Source organism: Sminthopsis crassicaudata, chromosome 5, assembly GCF_048593235.1.
Source record: "Sminthopsis crassicaudata isolate SCR6 chromosome 5, ASM4859323v1, whole genome shotgun sequence".
In the NCBI taxonomy this organism is placed as follows: Eukaryota; Metazoa; Chordata; class Mammalia; order Dasyuromorphia; family Dasyuridae; genus Sminthopsis; species Sminthopsis crassicaudata.
In genome coordinates this window covers 19,302,440-19,322,323 of record NC_133621.1, presented here as the reverse complement: position 1 = coordinate 19,322,323, position 19,884 = coordinate 19,302,440, and the positions used below count along the sequence as shown (strand labels likewise).

General features: G+C 34.6%; 1 protein-coding gene across 1 annotated transcript in view; it reads right to left on the bottom strand.

Moving 5' to 3' along the window:
- Positions 1–1,388: 1,388 nt before the first annotated feature.
- The window catches only part of DYNC1LI1 (dynein cytoplasmic 1 light intermediate chain 1), a 43,067-nt gene continuing 24,571 nt past the window's right edge, over positions 1,389–19,884 (bottom strand). The window contains exons 5-13 of the mRNA XM_074267146.1: positions 17,092–17,258; positions 13,229–13,322; positions 11,429–11,564; positions 10,242–10,353; positions 9,611–9,670; positions 9,437–9,481; positions 7,540–7,660; positions 6,961–7,116; positions 1,389–2,356 (exon numbers count right to left, since the gene is read on the bottom strand). Of these exons, the coding sequence (XP_074123247.1) occupies positions 2,244–2,356; positions 6,961–7,116; positions 7,540–7,660; positions 9,437–9,481; positions 9,611–9,670; positions 10,242–10,353; positions 11,429–11,564; positions 13,229–13,322; positions 17,092–17,258 (1,004 nt within the window). The 3' untranslated portion in view covers positions 1,389–2,243. The remainder of the gene's footprint in view (positions 2,357–6,960; positions 7,117–7,539; positions 7,661–9,436; positions 9,482–9,610; positions 9,671–10,241; positions 10,354–11,428; positions 11,565–13,228; positions 13,323–17,091; positions 17,259–19,884) is intronic.

The window sequence follows — 19,884 nt, the reverse complement described above, 5'->3', positions numbered from 1 at the left end:
AATCAGTACAAAAATAATTATAGCACCCAGAACATGCTAAAGTTAAGGAGCTGGGATTAGTTATACCTGAACCTTTGATAACATATAGTGATAAATTCAATTAAAAATATGGTCACTAAACTTCTAATATAAGGCTTTTTGCAGGCCACATATTTAGAAAATCACATATTAACATTATCTATGTTCTACTCTATTTTTGTTTCATTAAATACATTCCAATTACATTTTAATCTAGTTCAGGATAGCATCCAACCCCTCTGCTCTGAGTAAGCAGCATGATAACAGATAACACATACACAAATGAATTCACCACTGGGGCTTTCTGATACATCTTCATGCCGTATAGGAAACAACCCATTAATCTGTGCATGCAAACTTAGTAGATATTTGAGGTATAAAGAGATATAGATAGGAGCATCAATTTTATTGGTCTTCCCAGTTATTCCATGGTGTTCTGAATTAGTATAAAGTACTAATTTAGAAAAATTGGTATTATGACAATATACTTGCACAACCTGAGGTAAATATTTATTCTTTTGTCAGTGGTATGTTTTACTTAACTCATGCATATTTTAAGAAAATAAGTTTTTTCAAAATAGCCTACTTTTCAGTGTAAAGGAACATCTTTTCTCCCTAAATACTCTCTTATGGAGGAATCTAGAAAGCTGCTTCTCTTCTCACACAGCTTCAGTATTTATGTTTAATTATGGAGGTACAGGAAACTAACATGCTTTTCCTATGACTAAATTGATTTTGAAAGACATCCTGAAAGATGATTTTTCTCTAATGCTTCAGGGATTTCTAAAGAATATCTTTGGAATATAGAGCATATCTTTAAAGTTTAAAAAATTGAAGTGTCACTTAAAGAAAAGCACACAATTAAAAAAATTACCTTATTGGCTTAAGTTGGTCTAACATGGCTATGATCATCAAACTATCAATGAAAATATGCTCTTACTAATGCTATTATATTTAGGTTCTAATAGTGTAGCTACTGAAAATCTTGGGAAATGATAAGTGTTGGAAGGGAATAATTTATCAGGAGCATATTGACTGAAGACTAAAAAGCAGCCTCTCAAATAACCTGTGAGGCTGAATGCTATACAAAGTTCTGGGATGTGAAAACTTTCCATCCTTAGGGAAGCAAGGTTATCAAAGGCAAGCAAACCATCCACTGTATCTGACATTTCCTTGATATACAAAATCAAAGAAGTTGATGAATTTCACCACTTTTGTCTTAGGAACATTTGGATGAAGAGATGGAAATTATCAGTATGCTTAATAACCTCACTGAGTCAAACATAAAAATACTAGCAGACCTTATTTTCTGTTAACTAGTAAATAGAACTTTAAACATAAAAGAAAGCAATGAATTATTTAAATCTGAATGCAGAGAATAAATACTTTATTAACTGATTACAGTTTAAAAGACTGATCATTAAAACCATCACGGTAATATGGAAAACATAAAGGGGAGTATTAAGGCTGGGCCATAGAGAAACAAATCTGTAGATTGTTTTTCTTTTCATTTTGAAAACCTCTGCATTTTTCTTTATTTAGGCAGTAGGCCGTCGTATTCTGCTAGTTAATTAAATCAAACTTGGTCAACATTTCTCTATGCCATCTACTTGGAAGATGACACTGCCCCACAACTTTTAATAGACTTAGTGGCTCAGATGTGATCCAGTAGTTTGGGGAGCACACTCTACACATGGCAGTAAAAAGAATTTGAATTCATTCATGTTGGTATACACAAGAGAGAGCAAACGATCACCATCTTCCAAGAAAACTAACAGGTTAATTCATTTACCATCTTAACAGCCCTAAAAGCTAAAACAGACAGGGATTTCCAAATCAGTCCAGTGTCCGTGTTGCATATTGCTTACCACCCAACCCCAAACCCTCCCATTTAAAAAAAAAAAAAAAAAAAAAAAAAAAAAAAAAAATTGGTGTTTAGAATAAGGTCAATGGATAGATTGCAGTTTTAGAAATTGTTCTGAGTGTTCAAAATCTCAAAATTAATTCCTTATGCAAAGTGGCAATGCAAACAGCAGTCCAACATAGTGTAATTTAATCTTCCATTTGTACAGTTCCCTTTTGGTAAGATTGGGCAACAAAAAAGACATCAATTTTATCCTTTTGAAAAAAAATGTTTCAGCTCCCTAATTCCACTTTTGAAGGAAAAGGCAGAGGCAAGTTTACATTATCTCAGAAAACTGAATAAATGGCTTTATTTGGTATCTTCAAGATGCTTCACCTTCTGTAGGAGACGTTGGTGTTGTAGGAGAAACCATATCAGGTTTTCGTGAAATTCTGTCCAATTCTGCCTGAACATCTGTCAAGACAGGTTTCTGGCCTACAGAAAAATGAATAAAATACAAACTTAAGTTTACAAGAAAAAGTACTTCATTTACATTAATGCTTCTAACAAAAATCTAATCAACTAAACTTAAAATTGTCTTGCCCAACAAGTTACGCAAAGTAGACAATTTTAAAGGTCTTTTAACACCACAATTCAAAAATGTCAATTCTGTGGTACTCAACTTTCCTTATAGTTCAATTCTTGTAGCCCTACATTGCTATTTAAAAAGCCCTTAGCTTTGACCATACAGACCTTTGATATCAAGGTCTCTGCCTTTTAGGATCATCAAAACTTTCTTTTCAAAGAACAATTATCTTTCAATTTCATGGCTTTGACCACCATCCACAGTGCATGAGAATACAAAAATTCAACACTGCTTCCATTTCTTCTTCTTGCCCCAAAGTGGTGGAATCAATTGCCAAGGTCTTAATGTTTTGTTTTGTTTTTATGTTAAACTTCAAATCAGCTTTTAGATTCTCCTCTTTTACCCTCATCAAGAGATTTCTTAATTCTTTATTTTTTGCCATCAGAATGGAATCATCTGCGTATTTGAAACTGCTAGCAACCATAATTCTGACTTTTGATTTGTCCAGCACATGATGCTACATGAAAGTTAAATAAATAAGATGGCAATATACAACCTTGCCACACTCCTTTTCCAAACTTAAACCATCAATTATTTAGATAGAACTATTGCTTCTTGGCTCATAGATAGGTTCCTTAGGAGACTAGTAAAATGATCTGTTACTTCCATTTCTTTGAGAACTTCCCACATTTTGTTGTGACCCATATAATCAGAGTCTTTAGTGAAGTCAATGAAGCAGAAATAGATGTTTTTCCAGAACTCTCTTGCTTTTTCTATAATCCAGTGAATTTTGGCAATTTGGTTTCTATTCCCTCTGCCTCTTAGAAAACCAGTTTTTCCCCAATTGACAAATGATCAAAGAATGTGACACACAGTTTTTAGATGAAGAAATCAAAGCTATCTTGTTAGGATTACAAGGTGATTATATATATATATATAAAATATATAATAGATATAGATATCTTGTTAGGATTATAAGGTGATAATGTGTGTGTGTGTATATATATGTGTGTGTGTGTGTGTATAAAAAATAGATATAGATATCTATATCTATCTATAATATATATATGGATATCAATATATTCATATGAAAAAAATGCTCTAAATGACTAATCATTAGAGAAATGCAAATTACAACAATTCTGAGGTACCACCTCACACCTGCCTGATTGGTTAAAATGACAGAAAAGGAAAATGATAAATGTTGAAGAAGGTGAGAAAATTGGGACACTAATTCTGGAGAATAATTTGGAACTATTAAACCTCGCATATCCTTTGATTCAACAATACCACTACTAGGTCTATATTAACAAGATCATTAAAAAATGGAAAAAGACCCACATGTACAAAAATATTTACAGCAGCTCTTTTTGTGCTGGCTCAAAGAATTGGAAATTGAAGGGATGCTCATCAATTGGGGAATGGTTGGAAAAGTTGTGGCATATAAATTTAATGGAATACGACTGTGCTATAAGAAATGATAAGCTGGCGGATTTCAGAAAAACATTCAAAAACTTACAAGAATCAATGTGGAGTAAAATGAGCAGAACCAGGAGAATGCTCTATACAATTACATGCTATAGCATTTGTGCAGTAATCAACTAAATTTCATATCCAGAAAAAGAGCTGCTAGAGTCTGAAGGCAAATTGAATCATGCTATTTTCCCTTTTAAAAAAATTTTTAAGGTTTTTTTTTTCTCTTTTATTTCTTCTCTCACAACAAACTAATGTAGAATTGTTTTATATGACTACATACATTTAACCTGTATCAGATTGCTTGTCATTGTGGGGATGGAAAGGGAAGGAGGGAAAAGCCAACTGAACTAAAACAACTAAAATTTAAAAAAAAAAAATGTTGAAAATTGTCTTTAATTGGAAAAATAAAATATTATTACAATTTTAAAAAAATAAATAAAATTTTTTGGTATTTACACACATATATTGTATCTAGGTTATATTGTAACACATGTAAAATGTATGGGATTACCTGTCATCAGGGGGAGGGAGCGGAGGGAGGGAGGGGATAATTTGGAAAAATTAATAAAAAAATAAAATCAAAAAATAAATAAATAAATAGATGAATAAATAAATAAATAAAATTTTAAAAACCAGCCCGCTGCTGTTCTGATAATTTCAGTTCACATATTGCTAAAGCCTACCTTCCAGAATCTTAAATATAACCCTGCTGGTGTGTTAAATGAGCACAACTCAGCAATAACTTGAAGATTCCTAGGCAGTACACTTCTTTACGATTGGCATATAAATTGATCCTTCCCAATCAATGTCTACATTGTTGTTTGTTATGACTAGTGAGTTATCTTTAGAAAACTGTTGAAAAACTTTCTCTGTCCTATTTAATTTTGTACTTTAAAGTCAAATTTGCTTATTATTCCAATCATCTTTTGATTTCCTACTTCAGCATTCCATTTCCCTTTGATGAATGGGATGTCTTTTTTTAATATTATTTCTAGATAATGATGTGAGTCTTCATGGAACTAATCAACTTTGGTCTCTTTGACATCCATGGTTGTAGCACAGACTTGTATTATCAGTATTATTGTTAAAAGGTTTCCCCTTGGATTCAAACAGGTATCATTTGGTCATTTTTTAAATTATGCCCTAATATTGCTTTTGTTACCATTTTAAAAATTATTTCTTACCAATTCATTAATTAAGAAACTCTTCTAAGGGATTCTTGCCCAGAGGCATATTATAATGATTATCTGAATTAAATTCACCCATTTTCATCAATTTAAGGCCACTGACTCCTGAGATGTCAACCTTTCCATTTCCTGTTTTACCACACAATCAAATTACCTTGGTCAAAAAGCTTACATTCCAGGTTCCAATGAAATATTGATCTTTGTAGCATCAGACTTTCCTTTTATCATCAGACACATCCATAGCTGAGTTTCTTTTTGGCTTTGGCCCAGCCACTTCACTTTTTCTAGAGCTACTTATAGTTGTCCCTCTGCTCTTCTCCAGGACTCATTTTCCAGTGTAACATCTTTTATCATTTTAGTACTGTCCATGTATTTTTGGGGTGCAAAGATACTAAAAGTGGTTTGCCCATTTCCTCCTCTAATGGATAACCTTTTTTCAAAACTCTCCACTAATGACCTAATCATCTTAGGTACCCCCATATAGCACAGCTCACAGTTTCACTGAACTATGCAAGCTGCTTTGCCATGATAAAGCAGGATACATAAATACAAATATTTAAAATTTCAGGAACATTTCAAAAGCTGTTGATCTCCTTAAAATAGCTTTAAATAAAGTCAGCTACTAATTAGCAATTTTAGGATATAACCTCTGGGATGCATGTATAAAATATGACAAGTACCAAATACTACTAAAAAATTAATGAAGTTCAAAAAGACAATCTAGGTCTACATTTTAATCATGTAAACATGTTCTTTCTAGAACCTAATAATAGGTAGCTCCAGGGACTTTTATTCCATCATTTTAAAGATCTTATCTTATCCCACCCTGAGATTAAGAAAGTGATAAGTAACAGAATTATATGAAAAAAATTAGCATTTTCTAAATTCCCAAGCCTCTCTATTTCCATAAGCTGATTACGTTCTACTTTAAACTTGGAAGAAAGTGTGCTTTAGGTTGCAAAGGAACCAAGTTGACTTAAAGTTGCCCAGTATGATTTAGACCTTCCACACGTTTGCCTATATTTGATACTCTGAAGCTAAAAACTTGGGGTTTAGGATAGTACAGGCTGTAATAACAAAGGACTGACTTGCTGCTTAGCAGACTCATTGGTACCTCAGTCTGACCTGACCCTTTAATGTCTTTTGTCCAGGGGATGACCTAAAGGACCCTGGATCTCTCAGGCAGAGGATGAATTCCAGAATTAACCACAAATCACACCAGTTCTGGAAATACCGAGGTAGCATCAGTGGCAGGAAATGATTTTTTGGTTCTTTTTCTCCTCATTTATGTTCCATGATCCAAGTTTTCCAATAGAGTATAATTCACCAGGAGTTACCACTAGGGGGCAGAAGATTGTTTTTTTGCCAAAAAGATGTTTACAATCTTTCTACATTTTACTTTACCTTGTATAGATTGTCTTTTCTTCCATAGCTTTCCACATAGGGCTTATTTTCCAATATAATTATGAAAAACTTTTATGGAACTCCTTCAGTTGCTTCATGTAACCTCCAAGTATATAGTATTTCAAAAAGACTATGGTTTGGGTAGCCTGAAGACTGAGGATCAGAACATCTGCTTGGAACTTGGGAAAATCAAATGAGACCACCTTCCCATCTCCCTACTCCCCCCCCCCCCAATAAAATTTACTCTTTGTGCAGGTATAAAAAGTATGGAATTTTTTATAGGACAGCAATCTTGGATTTTGATCTTAGCTTTCTCATTTAATCATAACCTTACTGTGCTTCAGCTTCTTCTCACCTATCAAAAGTTTTGTTTTTTGTTTTTGTTTTTTTGGGGAGGGGAACTCACAAAAAATTAAAAGTCAATTATTTTCCAGAGTCCACCATACCTGATTTTTTTGCTGATGGTGGTAAATTGCTGCCACCACCACCACTGCCACCTCCAGGGCTGCTGCTACCAACACCAGGGCCTCCAGGGGAGCCTGTTTTTTTACTCAGCAAACTATTGAAGAAATTAGCAAGGACACCTTCACTTGTAGCTCCGGCTGTAGGAAAATAAATATTTTTATTAATATAACATCTCCATCCCCTCCCTAAATGGGAAACAATATTAGAGAAACTCAGACTAATTTTTTTTTTAAAAACAAGAATGAAGTTCCTTCTTTGGAGCGAGTACTGCTATGCATCTCAGGAAGAAAAACAATTGAGATCTTGTAAAGTCCTTGCCTTTGGGGACTAGGATCTAGAATGGCACTCACCCATGTCAGACAACTTCAAGGAGAAGCTATGAATTCTTAACCAAATTTAGTCTCTGAGTCTGAGCACAGGAACTTTCATCTTAGGCAAATCCTATGTAAATAATATGTCTACTGTAGCAACAGTATAATAAATAATCAAAATAAGACAGTATGATATATATGCTAAGAAGGAGCCCCAAATCCCTCAAATTTATTCTCTTAGAAATATACCTTTCATATTTGGATCAATTTTTTTAGACCCAGCAGGGATGGGCGACACGCTGGCCACATTGGATGATACGGATCTATTCGGTGTTCGAGGGGAACCACCAGGAACCCGTGGAGAAGAATCCTGGGCCAAGACAGTAATAAGAAGATTGGTGAGGTTTACCTATAATTATTGAAGCTTTTAATATCAAAGAGATGTTTTGCATGTACTCATCACTGGCTCTATCACATCATCCATTTCACTGACACATGAACAACTTTGTCCTGGGGGGGAACATTTCAGACTATCTGAAGCTCAAATCCCTCCATGACATCATGAACTTGCAAACTATTTTAAAAAGTAACAACAACATAAAGAAGAAAAGTGGTGGTCATCTTCAAAAAATAAATATGCCAAACCTTACTGAAGATAAAAAAAAAAAAAATTCCATCTGAATCAGTGAAAAGACTAATGTACATATAGACAGAACTCTGGAACCTCAGATCTGGATGGACCTAAGGTCACCAAAATGGAAAATTGCATCAGCGGCATATTTCAAACTAGACTTCAGACAATGCCTCTAAGAGCTGGGGCTAATCACTTAGCCTTCTGGGCTTCAGCTTCCTCACCGAGACTTTGGACTAGATGATCGAAGATCTTGTCCAGCTCTAAATCTATGATCTTATAAGACCCATTTGCACTTTCAAACAATTACAAGCAAGATTACTGAGCTCTGGCAATAAGAATAGTCAAGAATGTTTTAATAATTAGCTAACAATAGTGTATAACGAATACTTAATTGTATGTAAAAGGATGCCTTAAAAAACATAAAAATTTGCTTTATTGGACTCAATAGTTTCTTCTATTACATTTTAGCTACTTTTTTTTCAGTTTCATACATACTTTTTTTTTCAGTTTAATATATTAACTTTAATCCAGCCCCAATTTTTTAAAGGAAGTTTTATTTTAGTAAATTTTCTTTAGTTAAAAACTTGCTACAGAGGGATCTGGTTTTTAATGCCTTGTCTATCAAAAGTGAAAGAAAAGAAACACTACCTGGCTCCTCACCTCAAAGGTGAATCAAAATCAACCAATCAATATGTTTAAGTATATATGGGTGGGGTGGGGGTAACCTTGTACTGGTGCTAGAGGAAATACCAACTGGCTCCCACTCTCAAGAGACAACAGCAAAGAGAGATAAATAAAACACAATTATTAATTAGGAAACAAAAAGCAAAATGAGGCTAAAGAAGAAAATTCTCTTTCAGTGTCATCTCCTCCCCGCCCTAGGCCATGAAGCCCCCTAACCTCAGCTTGTAGGAGTCCTGAATGATGAGGAAGAAGATGTTCTCTCATGCTGTGGCTCCCATCCAAATACTGTCACCCATGAATGTTAGGCTGCTCCAGCATCCTTAGCACAATACATGGGATGCACTTGGATTTTTTCTTTACAACAGGGAGCTCTTGTCAGGGACATTTCCTCAACAGATACAAGTCTGCACCTTCTCTGCAAGTTTGGGGAGTTGCCTGGGATACTGAGAAGTTAAGTGACCTGTCTGGGATCACACAATATCAGGGACCAGATTTTATCCAGAGCTTCCTATTTCTCCATCCACTAGACTACATTTCCTTTTAGATTGTATTATGGATTATATATGTATTTTTCTGAGCCAGCCCGGAAATCTAAGCACTACTGTTTTTATGTGAAAATAAATTCTAAATAACTAGTTTAAATGATGTTTGGACTATATAAAGATTGCCTATAAATGCTTTCAGAATTTAAATTATGTTTGAAACAAAATAACCCAAAGTTTCTAGTTCTGTCTTTACAATCCATGTCTCTGTCACACACAAATACACACATGAAAAAATACAAGAATAATACATATTCCTGTATTTTCTTAACTTTGTAATACTAACCACTGGCCTTCCAGCTGTTGTTGGTGGTTGTTTTGCTAACTGGGACTGAAAAATAAAAACATTTACTTTAGATATATACAATTACAAGATTTTTACTTCAATTTTTTCAAATACTGTTAGAGAATGGATTCATGTATTAAATTCTAAATCTGCTTTTAAATGAAATATACTGACCTGTTGCTTCATGAGAAATACTTGATCATCTTCTGCTACAATTTCCTTCTCATGAACAACCTGAAACAAGAAAATGTTTAACTGAGTTCAAGATGTCATTCTAAAGATATGGAAAAATCAGAAACTGTAATGGGCTATGGATGTTATCTCTCCAATAGTCAATCACATTCTTTGTACTGAAGAGATATTGATATAGATATTCAACTTTCCAATCTGGTTATCTCATTCTGAGGAAGTCAAGCTGGGGGCTCTGATAAAATAGGAAACACCCTGAGTTGTTGTTAAAATGGCAAGCAGTTAATTAAAAAATAGAAGAAATCAACAAGAACTGTCTGGCAAATTGCAGGTTCCATATTATTAAAAAGGAGGCATTGATATGTTAGGTCTCATAGCAAACAAGTTCTAGCTTCCTGGCTCTTTCTAGTCCTCCTTTCCTCCCAAAACTAAATAATCCAAGAGCTCAACTTTAACCACATTTGCCCTTGTCAACAGTACAATTAAACAAATAGAAAAAGTCCTGCCTTATAAGCAAGCAAGCAAACTCTTGTAGCAAATCCTATTTCTTAATGTAAAATACTAACATTCATTTTGAGGTTGTTACCACTAAAAACAGATAATAAAATCAAATTACCTTTCGGACAGGTGGTTTGGTTATAATATCTTCAAAACTATCTTCTGCTTTTAATGTTTGAAAATTTTCATGTAAAATTCCTATTTTCTTATCATTATCCCATCCTGCTGGACTAGAAATAAAGATTATGCAGACATCAGTTATTAACCACTTATGTAGGTATACATTCTCTTCTCCAACCCAATGTCACAACATGAAGGAAGCTGTTCACTTCCATGGTCTGGAAGATTCAATTTTAGACTCCTTTTAATGGTCACAATCTTTGATACAGGGAACATGAGTCTAAAGAAGAAAATCCTTCTTTACTATATAGATTTTCTTGATGGAATATATCTTCATAAAAGATAGTGATTATTAGTGATAATCTGGATAAAGCTCAGATGCTAGGAAACCATTTCAATCCAATAACGTTTTGTTTTGTTTTCCCTTGAATGGATAAACTCAAAGTCACTTCTCCTGAAACATCCAATTATCCTGTCACATTTATAGGCATGTATTAGGGTCCATGACCACTAGGTGGCTACAGAGTGCATCGATAGGGCTTTCAGAGTTCTAATCTATCCAGGCTCAGGCACTTTCCAGCTGTGTGACTGGCCCATCCCGTGGGATCTCGTGAAGGAAACAGTATCTTTGCCAAGAAGAAACAAATGGGGTCATGAAGAAAGGGACATGCCTACGACAACATTAGAACAGCAGTTCACAGACCCCCCCACACACAGAGTATATCATGTGGGAAGCAGGGTGGTGTGGTATAGGCAGGACCCTGGAAGTCCAGCTTCCTTCCCTTCACTGGATCTAAGCAATGCACCCAGATTCTAAGTGGCAGGAAACGTGTTGAGCAGCCTTGGGAGAAAGTTACTTACTCAGGGGGTCTCGATACCAATGACATGCCAAGGCCAGTCCCTATCTTTAATAAAACAATATTTACAAATGTTGTATGTAAATAAACTGAATTTTTTTTTTTTTGATGTTGTAGTATAATTGGATGGCAGGGAAAAGCTAAAGTCAAGAAACAAATTACTTGTGCAGCTGTAGGGAATGGAAATTCTCTTCTTATACAAGAAATGTTTTTAAATACATTCAAGAAAATCTTTATTGGTTTCCACCTCCCCTCCAGTCCCTGCCCTTGAGTTTCACCTTTGAAACAAAAAATACCAGAGAGCACTATCAACCTATGAGATACTTACATAAATACTGCATCTTTTTCCACAACAACAGCAGGGATCTTAAAAGGGAATCCGTATAATTTCTGAACAATGTATTTATATACTAAATCTATATTTTTATTTTCCTTTACTGAAGTGTAAATAAGTGCTGCACCATCTAAATAAATGTGTTAAAGAAATTTCTGAGCAGATTGTCAACTTACCAGATGTGTTTTAATTACAATAACTGGCACATTAGCACCCATAGTTACTAACTTTCAAAGCAATGTCCTAGGTCTTCTTTTTGTTGTTGTTGGTTTTTTAAATAAGACTTTAAATTATTTTTTTCTCAAACTTTAAAACAATAGTAAAATTGGTAAAAACAATATTATTAGACCAAAAACTAAAGGAAGATAAAATTTACAAAAACCTGGGAGCAGGGAGGAAGCTAGGAGTGAGAACAGAAACATATCTTAAAATAAATTTCTTCCCCATCAAGGACAATCTTTTCACATAGGGTTATCCTCATTCACTTTCAAATCTCATACATCTAACCTTCCAACACTACTTATTTAATGCAATTCAAACACTTATAAATTAATTAGCAATAAGGTGAAGTAAATGAGAAACAAGACTAATATATATATATATATATATATATATATATATATATATATATATATATATATTTTTTTTTTTTTACAGCTGCCCATATTTTGTATTTCTCAGGTACAGTATATGTAGTTGTGGGTTGGGTTTTTGGGATGAAGAAACAACATTAGACCTTAAATTGGCAGGTCTACAGATAACTTTCAGAGAACAAAAGACTTGCTGAACACCAACCTGACCTTTTCTGATTCACCACTATTTAAATACACACAAAAAGTGTCTTTTGTTGAGCTAGTGTCTTTTAATTAACTCCATTTTCAAGAATTTAATCTGTGGCATTTTTTGCTACAGGGCTGGGAGACAAATTGATAGTTACAAGGAATAGAATAGGATAGAATAGGATAGAAATCAGGGAAAAGGAAATACTATCAGCATTTTATTTAGGCATAGAATTTCGATTACTTCCTCCCTCCCTATCTCTACTTGCTTTACTTTTTTCAGGGTTATTCTCCTGGGGTTCAAAGCCTATAGCTCAAGGGAGCTTCTCATAGGAAGGCAACTCTGCCAAGAACTCCTGAGCTACAATTAAAGAGTTTCTGGCAATCAAGTCACAAAAAGTAAATAGCCCCGATGAAATTCTCCTTTCAACTTCTTCTGGACACAGCTCATCCAGCTCATTCATCCTGAACAAGTCACAGAAATTTTGAAAATAAAACATTAGAACAAAACCCTATTCTGTCATCTCTTTTCAATACAACACCTAACTTACTAAAAGGACTTTCAGAATTAATACTGTTAATTTGTTGTAACATACAGACCATTGAGGTCATTTATGGAATTTGCTTTAGTTGGTATCATTCATTTGGTACTTAACATAAGCTACATTTAAATGTGACTGTTTTGACTCGGAGCTGACTGTAAGTGCTGTGAAGGCGATGCTTTCAACTTTAAGCAATAAATATCTTTAATTGGTATAAAAATGACCAGTTTGAAATATTCTCTTATCCAGAGAAATCAATAAACCGTCATATGGCAAAAGATGGCAATGGAAGGAGAAATAATAGTAATAGATGTTCTATTGATTAGATAATTAGGCCTAATACAACTACTAAGTGGGGTCTTTTTCCCCCTCAAAGTTTAAAATGCTGGGAAAATTGATCAACTCTATAATGAAAATACAAATATTAATGTACATGTACAATCATTATGCAATATCAGATTTTAAAAGGATACACTGTAAACAAAACTTCCGGATATGTGATTGAATAAAGTCAAAGTGTTCATCTCTGTAATCATGTTCTTTTTCCAACACACTAATGGCATCACACTGTTGAGTTAAAATAATTATAAAATTGCTGAAAAGATCGTATTAAATAACAATGCAAAAACAGTAAATGAAAATATGACCAAAAAAAGATTTAAAAGATTAAAAAATTCACTTAAACATGTAAACCTTATTTAATGAAATGTATTCCTGGAAAGATGTCAAAATAAATGTTTGCATAAAAATTAATTTTAATGACAAGAATCCTCTACTTTAATGTCTATTCTGATGGGTCATCAAGGCCTGGGTTCCTAAAGACAAATTGTGATACTGAGCAGAAAAGTCTTTAATTATGGGTCCAAAGACAGATTATAGATATGTTAACCAGCCTAGTTATCTTTGGAGAGGCTTAATACGAAAACGCTGGCCAAAAGGTAATGAAATTTTGGCCACAGAAAGTAAAGACAGAGAGGGGTAGTAATTAAGGTTAGAGGAATGTCTGTATATTCCGATGAAGTAAAAAAACAAAAACAAAAACAAAAACAATCCATTTTCCTCATGATTTTCCATTGTGGTCTCCCAAATGTCTGTTTAGCCCTAAATGTCTCATGATTGGTCCTTGATGGGTGCTGATAAGCTTAATTATTAATTAAGTACCAAGGCTACGACCATCATTAAAAGATGGATTTAACAGGGGTCACTGAATGCAAGGTGCCTATATATATATATATAAGGTCTGGTCACCTGCATCTGTCATCCTGATGGGGGCTGAGGTCCCTTTAAGATTCCTTTCTAATTGCCCAACCTGTGGCTGACCTTGATTCACAAATCCTAGTTAAAGGCATCCTTTGAATATCCGCGCCCAGCCCCACTATCAGCTAAGCTTCCCCCAGCTCTCACCTGATCTGAGCTAACTGAAAAGCCCTACCCCCCAAGAACTTTGGGGGGGTACCACCCATCATCTTCTAGGTATAAAAGAAATGAGCAGGAACGCCCTCTTGGCAGGAGCCCTCCCAGCCAATACATGGTATCCTTCCAGCCATGTAAGGGTTCCTGCCCGCCCAGCGGCCACCTCTGGCCCTGGCATCTTTCTAACTGAACTTTACTTCCAAATTTCTATAATAAATCTTTTATTTATCAATCTAGGTTTTCAGGCCTGTAAATTCAATTTACAGGGGACACTGCGTCTCATGGGATTATCTTATTATCTATGTGCCGAGAAATGGGGTTCCCCCATTCCTTTCCCTCATTAATCCTACAAACAGGGACACACCAATAGGCACCTATGATTGACTTGAGCCAACACTTCTTGTTTCTGTGCTGAAAGTGATTCTGTCCCTTTATGCTGAATGTCAGGAAAAATCTGCCACCTCTAACTCATTTAGGTCTTTAATGTACTGTGGAAATACCTACTGCATTAAGAGTTTTAGAGCTCTTTATTGAGAAGAAAGAGAAAAATGGAGGTTTTGAAATCAAAAGCCTTGTGTTCAAATTAAGGTTCTTAGTGTGTGGCCCTCTTCAAGCCATTTAACCTCAGGGATCTTTAGTTTAGTCTTGTCCTCTGTAAAATGGAGAGGCCTGAAATGTGCTCTAGAACTATGACCCTCTATTATAGTTCTTTATCTTATGAACTGTCCAATTCTAAGCACCAGGGACAATTGTGATAAAAATAAATCATGGGGGAAAACACTTCAAGAAAAGTTTTCATCTGTTAAAGATTCTGTAAGGATTAAGATAGAAAAAATACTGAAGTAAATTTGGTTAGCTCAACTATTTGTTTTCCACAAGAAGTATCTAGAATCTAAAATTCACTCAAGATCTATCTAAATATATAAGCAAAGCCTCACCTTTCATGCCCTTCAAAACTGGCCAATCTCTTCATGACTTTAATTATTGACCTCAATGTTTCAGTTTTCTGCACCTTTACTCAATTAATCAAGGGTTTACCAAAGCATAGGCATGACAACTAATGGCCAAAAAGAAACAACAGGTTACTTCTGAAAATCATGGCACTAAGAACACTGGAATGATTTGGAAGGCCTCTATTTGCTAAATAGAAATTTATCAAGACAAAAATAAGGCATTAAACCAAGCTCCCTTTTCAGTTTTTTAAAAGAAACAGTGAGCCACCCAAATTTCCCCAAGAATGATGGGCAAGGTTATTAAATGCTTAATGTTTTTATGACAGCCTATTTGTTTTAGACACATTTAAACTGATTATAGTACCATGGAATCGATGTATATTGCTACATACTTTATACACATTCTATTCATTTTAAAAGGATTTCAAGAATACCGTCACAATTTGAAATTATGAAAGACACGTTATTCATTTTGCTCTGACTAGAGTTGGAAGTGTGATATAATGGAAAGAACACTGGCCTGGAAGTCATGAGGTCTGGATTCAAGAGGTAGCTCTACCACTAACTAGTCACTCATCATCCTTTGGTCTCCATTTTCTGATATGTGCAATAAAGAGGTTGGGCTAGATGATCTAAAAGGCCTCCTCCAAATCTAAAAACTTGAGTCTCTGATTCACTTCAGGCTTGTATGGCCAGCCTGTAATATTCCTCCCAATTATAACACTGATCCTATAGGAAAATAAGATCCACTGACATTTTCCAGGAATGCATCATGATGAAAATGGGAGCTGCCTAGAAATGCTTGCATACTAGATTAACAAAAGCAAAATGGAGAAAAATGGATGCTTTTTAAAAACACTAAATAGCAAAAATGAATTAATTTTAAAATGACTGAGGAACTTCAAGGAGAGAAAAACAATTTTTAAGTTAGATGATTTTGAAATTGTTTATTCCTTTTGGTTCTGATAGTTCAGTATTTTGTCACCTTTCCTCATAATGTATTTAAGAATGAAATTTTAAAAGACTAAAATAAAAATTAAATTAAATTTCCTAAGACCAAAGCTATTTGCAAATCACTGATTTGAAATTCTTAAGCATATTATTATTGATATGCAATAAAAGTTCATAAATCTGGACTGATGAAGAGAGAGGGAAATTTCAAATAGAAAAGTTTTCAAAAAGTAATTGCAACTTTATTACTTTCATGCAGGACATGATAAATGTCCACCGACCACTTTTAATGAATCACCATTTAATAGGTCATCTTTGTACACAATAAATGCTGCCAAAATACTTTTAAAATTGTTCTCTAACCTAGGTGGATCGCTGTTTCATGCCCTGAAAGCCTTTATCAAATTCTTACCCCAGAATAAGTGCAAAACAAAGTCTTATCCAATTATTTTGGATTCTACATTAACTGTGAAAAATTTGGTTCTAAATTTATGAGCTTTTAAACTTCTGATGATTTTTATTTAGCAAAAATAAAAGCAGGTCTAGTTTTATGAGGACAGCTGGGGGAGCCATAGTTCACAGAGCACCAGGAAGCCTCATGTTCCTGAGTTCAAATCCAGCCTGCCCCTTACAAGCTGTGTGATCTGGCCAACTCACTTAATCGTGTTAGCATCAGATTCCTCTGTAAAATGAGCCAGAGAAGGAAACTACTTCAGTATCTTTGCCAAGGAAAACAGAGTTAGATATGACTGAAATATCAACACAAATAATCTTACTAACACTTAACCACTCTGGGATAGGATAATGGTATTGGCTACAAAAATAAGTAAAGGCACAAATGACTTCCTGTGACAATATAAAATGATATTCCCTTTAAAAGCCTAAATAGGATTAAGATTTTAATCAAATTTGAAAATCTTTCCATTAGGCTACGATGATTGTCATGGGCAATCAAGTTCTCCCAGGGAAAAAAACATCCTTCAAAGCAAAAGACTCCTGGCCCTGACATGGACACCAACCTTGGTACAAACTACGAGCACTGGAACACCTAAATTATACGTCAGCGTGTCCGCGCCCAGTGGTAACATGACGCTGTCATCTCGGTCTTCCTGTAACGTGCTTCTTCTCTGTGGAGATCCTGGGAAATCTTCTCCAGGTTCTACATATTCTTGGAAATCTCTAATCACTGAAAAGCAAATGATAATAGTTCATGATGATTTCATTTTTATATTCCTAATAATATGTTTATTCAGGCATGAGAACTAAGTATATTTATCAATATTTATCACTTTTTGAAATATGTCTTATAAAAGAGATATGAATGAACAAAGATAATGTACCATTAATCCTTGAAAGGATAAGTATAACATTTGACTTGAAATTGAGAAGAGGATCTGGGTATTGGTACTCATTTTGTCTTTGTGATTAAAGCAGGAAAAAAAAAAAAACGGCTCTGTAGGAAACTCTCAGGGAAGAATTAGTGATCTCTACCAATGCAGACTGACACTTTCTCTACAATTTATGATCTTAGAATGTGGCTTGGGACTAATGGCATAATGGACAAAGTGGTAGACTCATCATCAATATCAATAACTGGTTTATCCATCTATGCCAGACTGTTTTTCATAATATCAATAATAATAAATACTGTAGGCAAGTCACTTAACTTATATCTTTTCTAAATTCTACTTTCACAAAATAAAAGATAAATATGAAAATAAATGCCAAAATAATAGCACTTTTAGAGAAAGAAACTTATCAATTTTAATAACAAAAAATTTATTTATTCATTTTATGATTACTAATACTATTTTTACACATGCATGCATGTATAGAAACTGGCTCATTTCTTTTTAAATGGGCCAGCAAAATCTGCCAGTTATATTAGCCACTGACCTGTAAATAATTAAAAGGCCCATTTTTAAAATAACACTCCTTAGAATTATACCCCATCCTAAAATAGATTTCTTACTTATAAAGGACACAAAGATGGAGAATCTGAAGACATTTATTCAAGACTTGGCTTTCCCTTTTGCCAGTTGTGTGATGAGAAGCAAAGCCCCTAACCATTCTGATCCTATTTTCTCTTAATCATTATTACAGTACTATGACTCACAAAATGAGTGAGGAAAGTGTCTCTGTAAACACTAAAGCTCCATATGATTTTGAGCTGTTTTTTTCCCCCTAAGGAAATTAAAAGATGGCTCATGATTATAAAGTGAAGAAAATTCCAGAAGAAAGGTACATATTTGACAAGGGAGAATATATTTTACTTCTTCTAAAAAGTTTTTCATTCATATATTCTTTTTTTCCATTCATATATTCTTAGTAGGAAAGATTACAGTGAAATAAAACCTAAAATTAATTTCTAGAAATTAATTCATATTCTAGAAATAGTCTATCTATCATTCCAATAAGGAAAGGGAGAAGGGATGAAAGAGAAAGAGTTGGCTACTTTCCTCTTTTTCCTATTTCCTTCTGGATTAGTTTTGGATGGGGAAGCCTATGGACTAAGCTAAAGAAGCTTCGGGAAAGACACAATCAAGGTTTTCAGTCTTACAAATATTTTAATAATTATTTAATACATAATAATAATTTTAATTTAATTCTAATAAATTAATGAAGTCATGAACAGTGAGCAACAGTGATTTTTACTGCTAAATAACCTGCAGCTCAATGTGGCTGATATACAGATTTGTTTTGCTTCATTATACTTACTTCTGTTTATTTTAATTTTTTTTATTCTGATTTTAACAAGCATCAAAAAAAAAAAATTTTTTTTATGTGCAAAGCACTTTTACAACTTTGTTAACAGAGGCCAAGACCACTGGAAATGACAATGAAGGAAAGAGATAGGGCATTAGGAAAATATTTTTTCTAAAAGCAAACCCAAGCTTCTTCTAGAGTCCCAGGGGAAAGCAGAAGAGGTGTGCCTGGCCCTCCTTCTCCAGCTCCCTGCTTGCCCCTCTGCCTGCCTCTCCAATGCCTCAAGACCCAGAGGGGTCAGTGTTGAGAGTCTGAGATAGACAAATTAGTCCTGGTTGATCTTTGGTTTTCTCATGAGAAGAATGTAAACTAGTTCTATGTGCATTTCCTGCCCTAGCATCTTGTTCTTGGAATAGCTTTGTCAGATAAATGAATTCCTAGATTTATTATAGTGTGGCAGAGTTTGATATTGATCTGATTCAAAATTGTTCATAATAAATCACAAATCAGACCTCTTCTCTCAGGAAACCTTTACATTTATAACAATGACTTTCAGCGGGCCTTTCAACACTTTGTTATCCCAAATGGACCTTTAAGGAATCTCGGTGTCTGTAAAAGAGATATTCAGTAAGAGGCACTTCCCATCGAGTGCAATGTAAATGTTCCTTTCATATTATGGGCTACCACTTCCCCTCCAGTCTTGTCTTGAGAAAGCTGAGCTCACTCACTTGCACCAATTTAGTCAAGGAGCCAAATACACAAAATTAGCATTGTAGCAGCAAAACCATGCAGTTCCCTCCTGCTCACCTTTGCAGCCCACAAGGCTAAGCAAACTGGCCGTCCTTGAGAGAAAAAGCAATCACAGAAACCACTGAGCCACTCAAACGCAAGAATGAAGAGGGAGACTGTCAATTACGATGTCTAGGATGTCGTTTAATAATGTAACAGATTACAGAAGTGACTTTATGAAATGAAATCACTAATTAGTTAGCTGAACTATTCTAATACCCATGTGAACAAATGGCGCCAGGCACACCTGACCTGGCCTGGCTGGTTGACATCACTTCTGCAAGCCTCAGATTCCTTACCTCTAAAATGAGGGGACT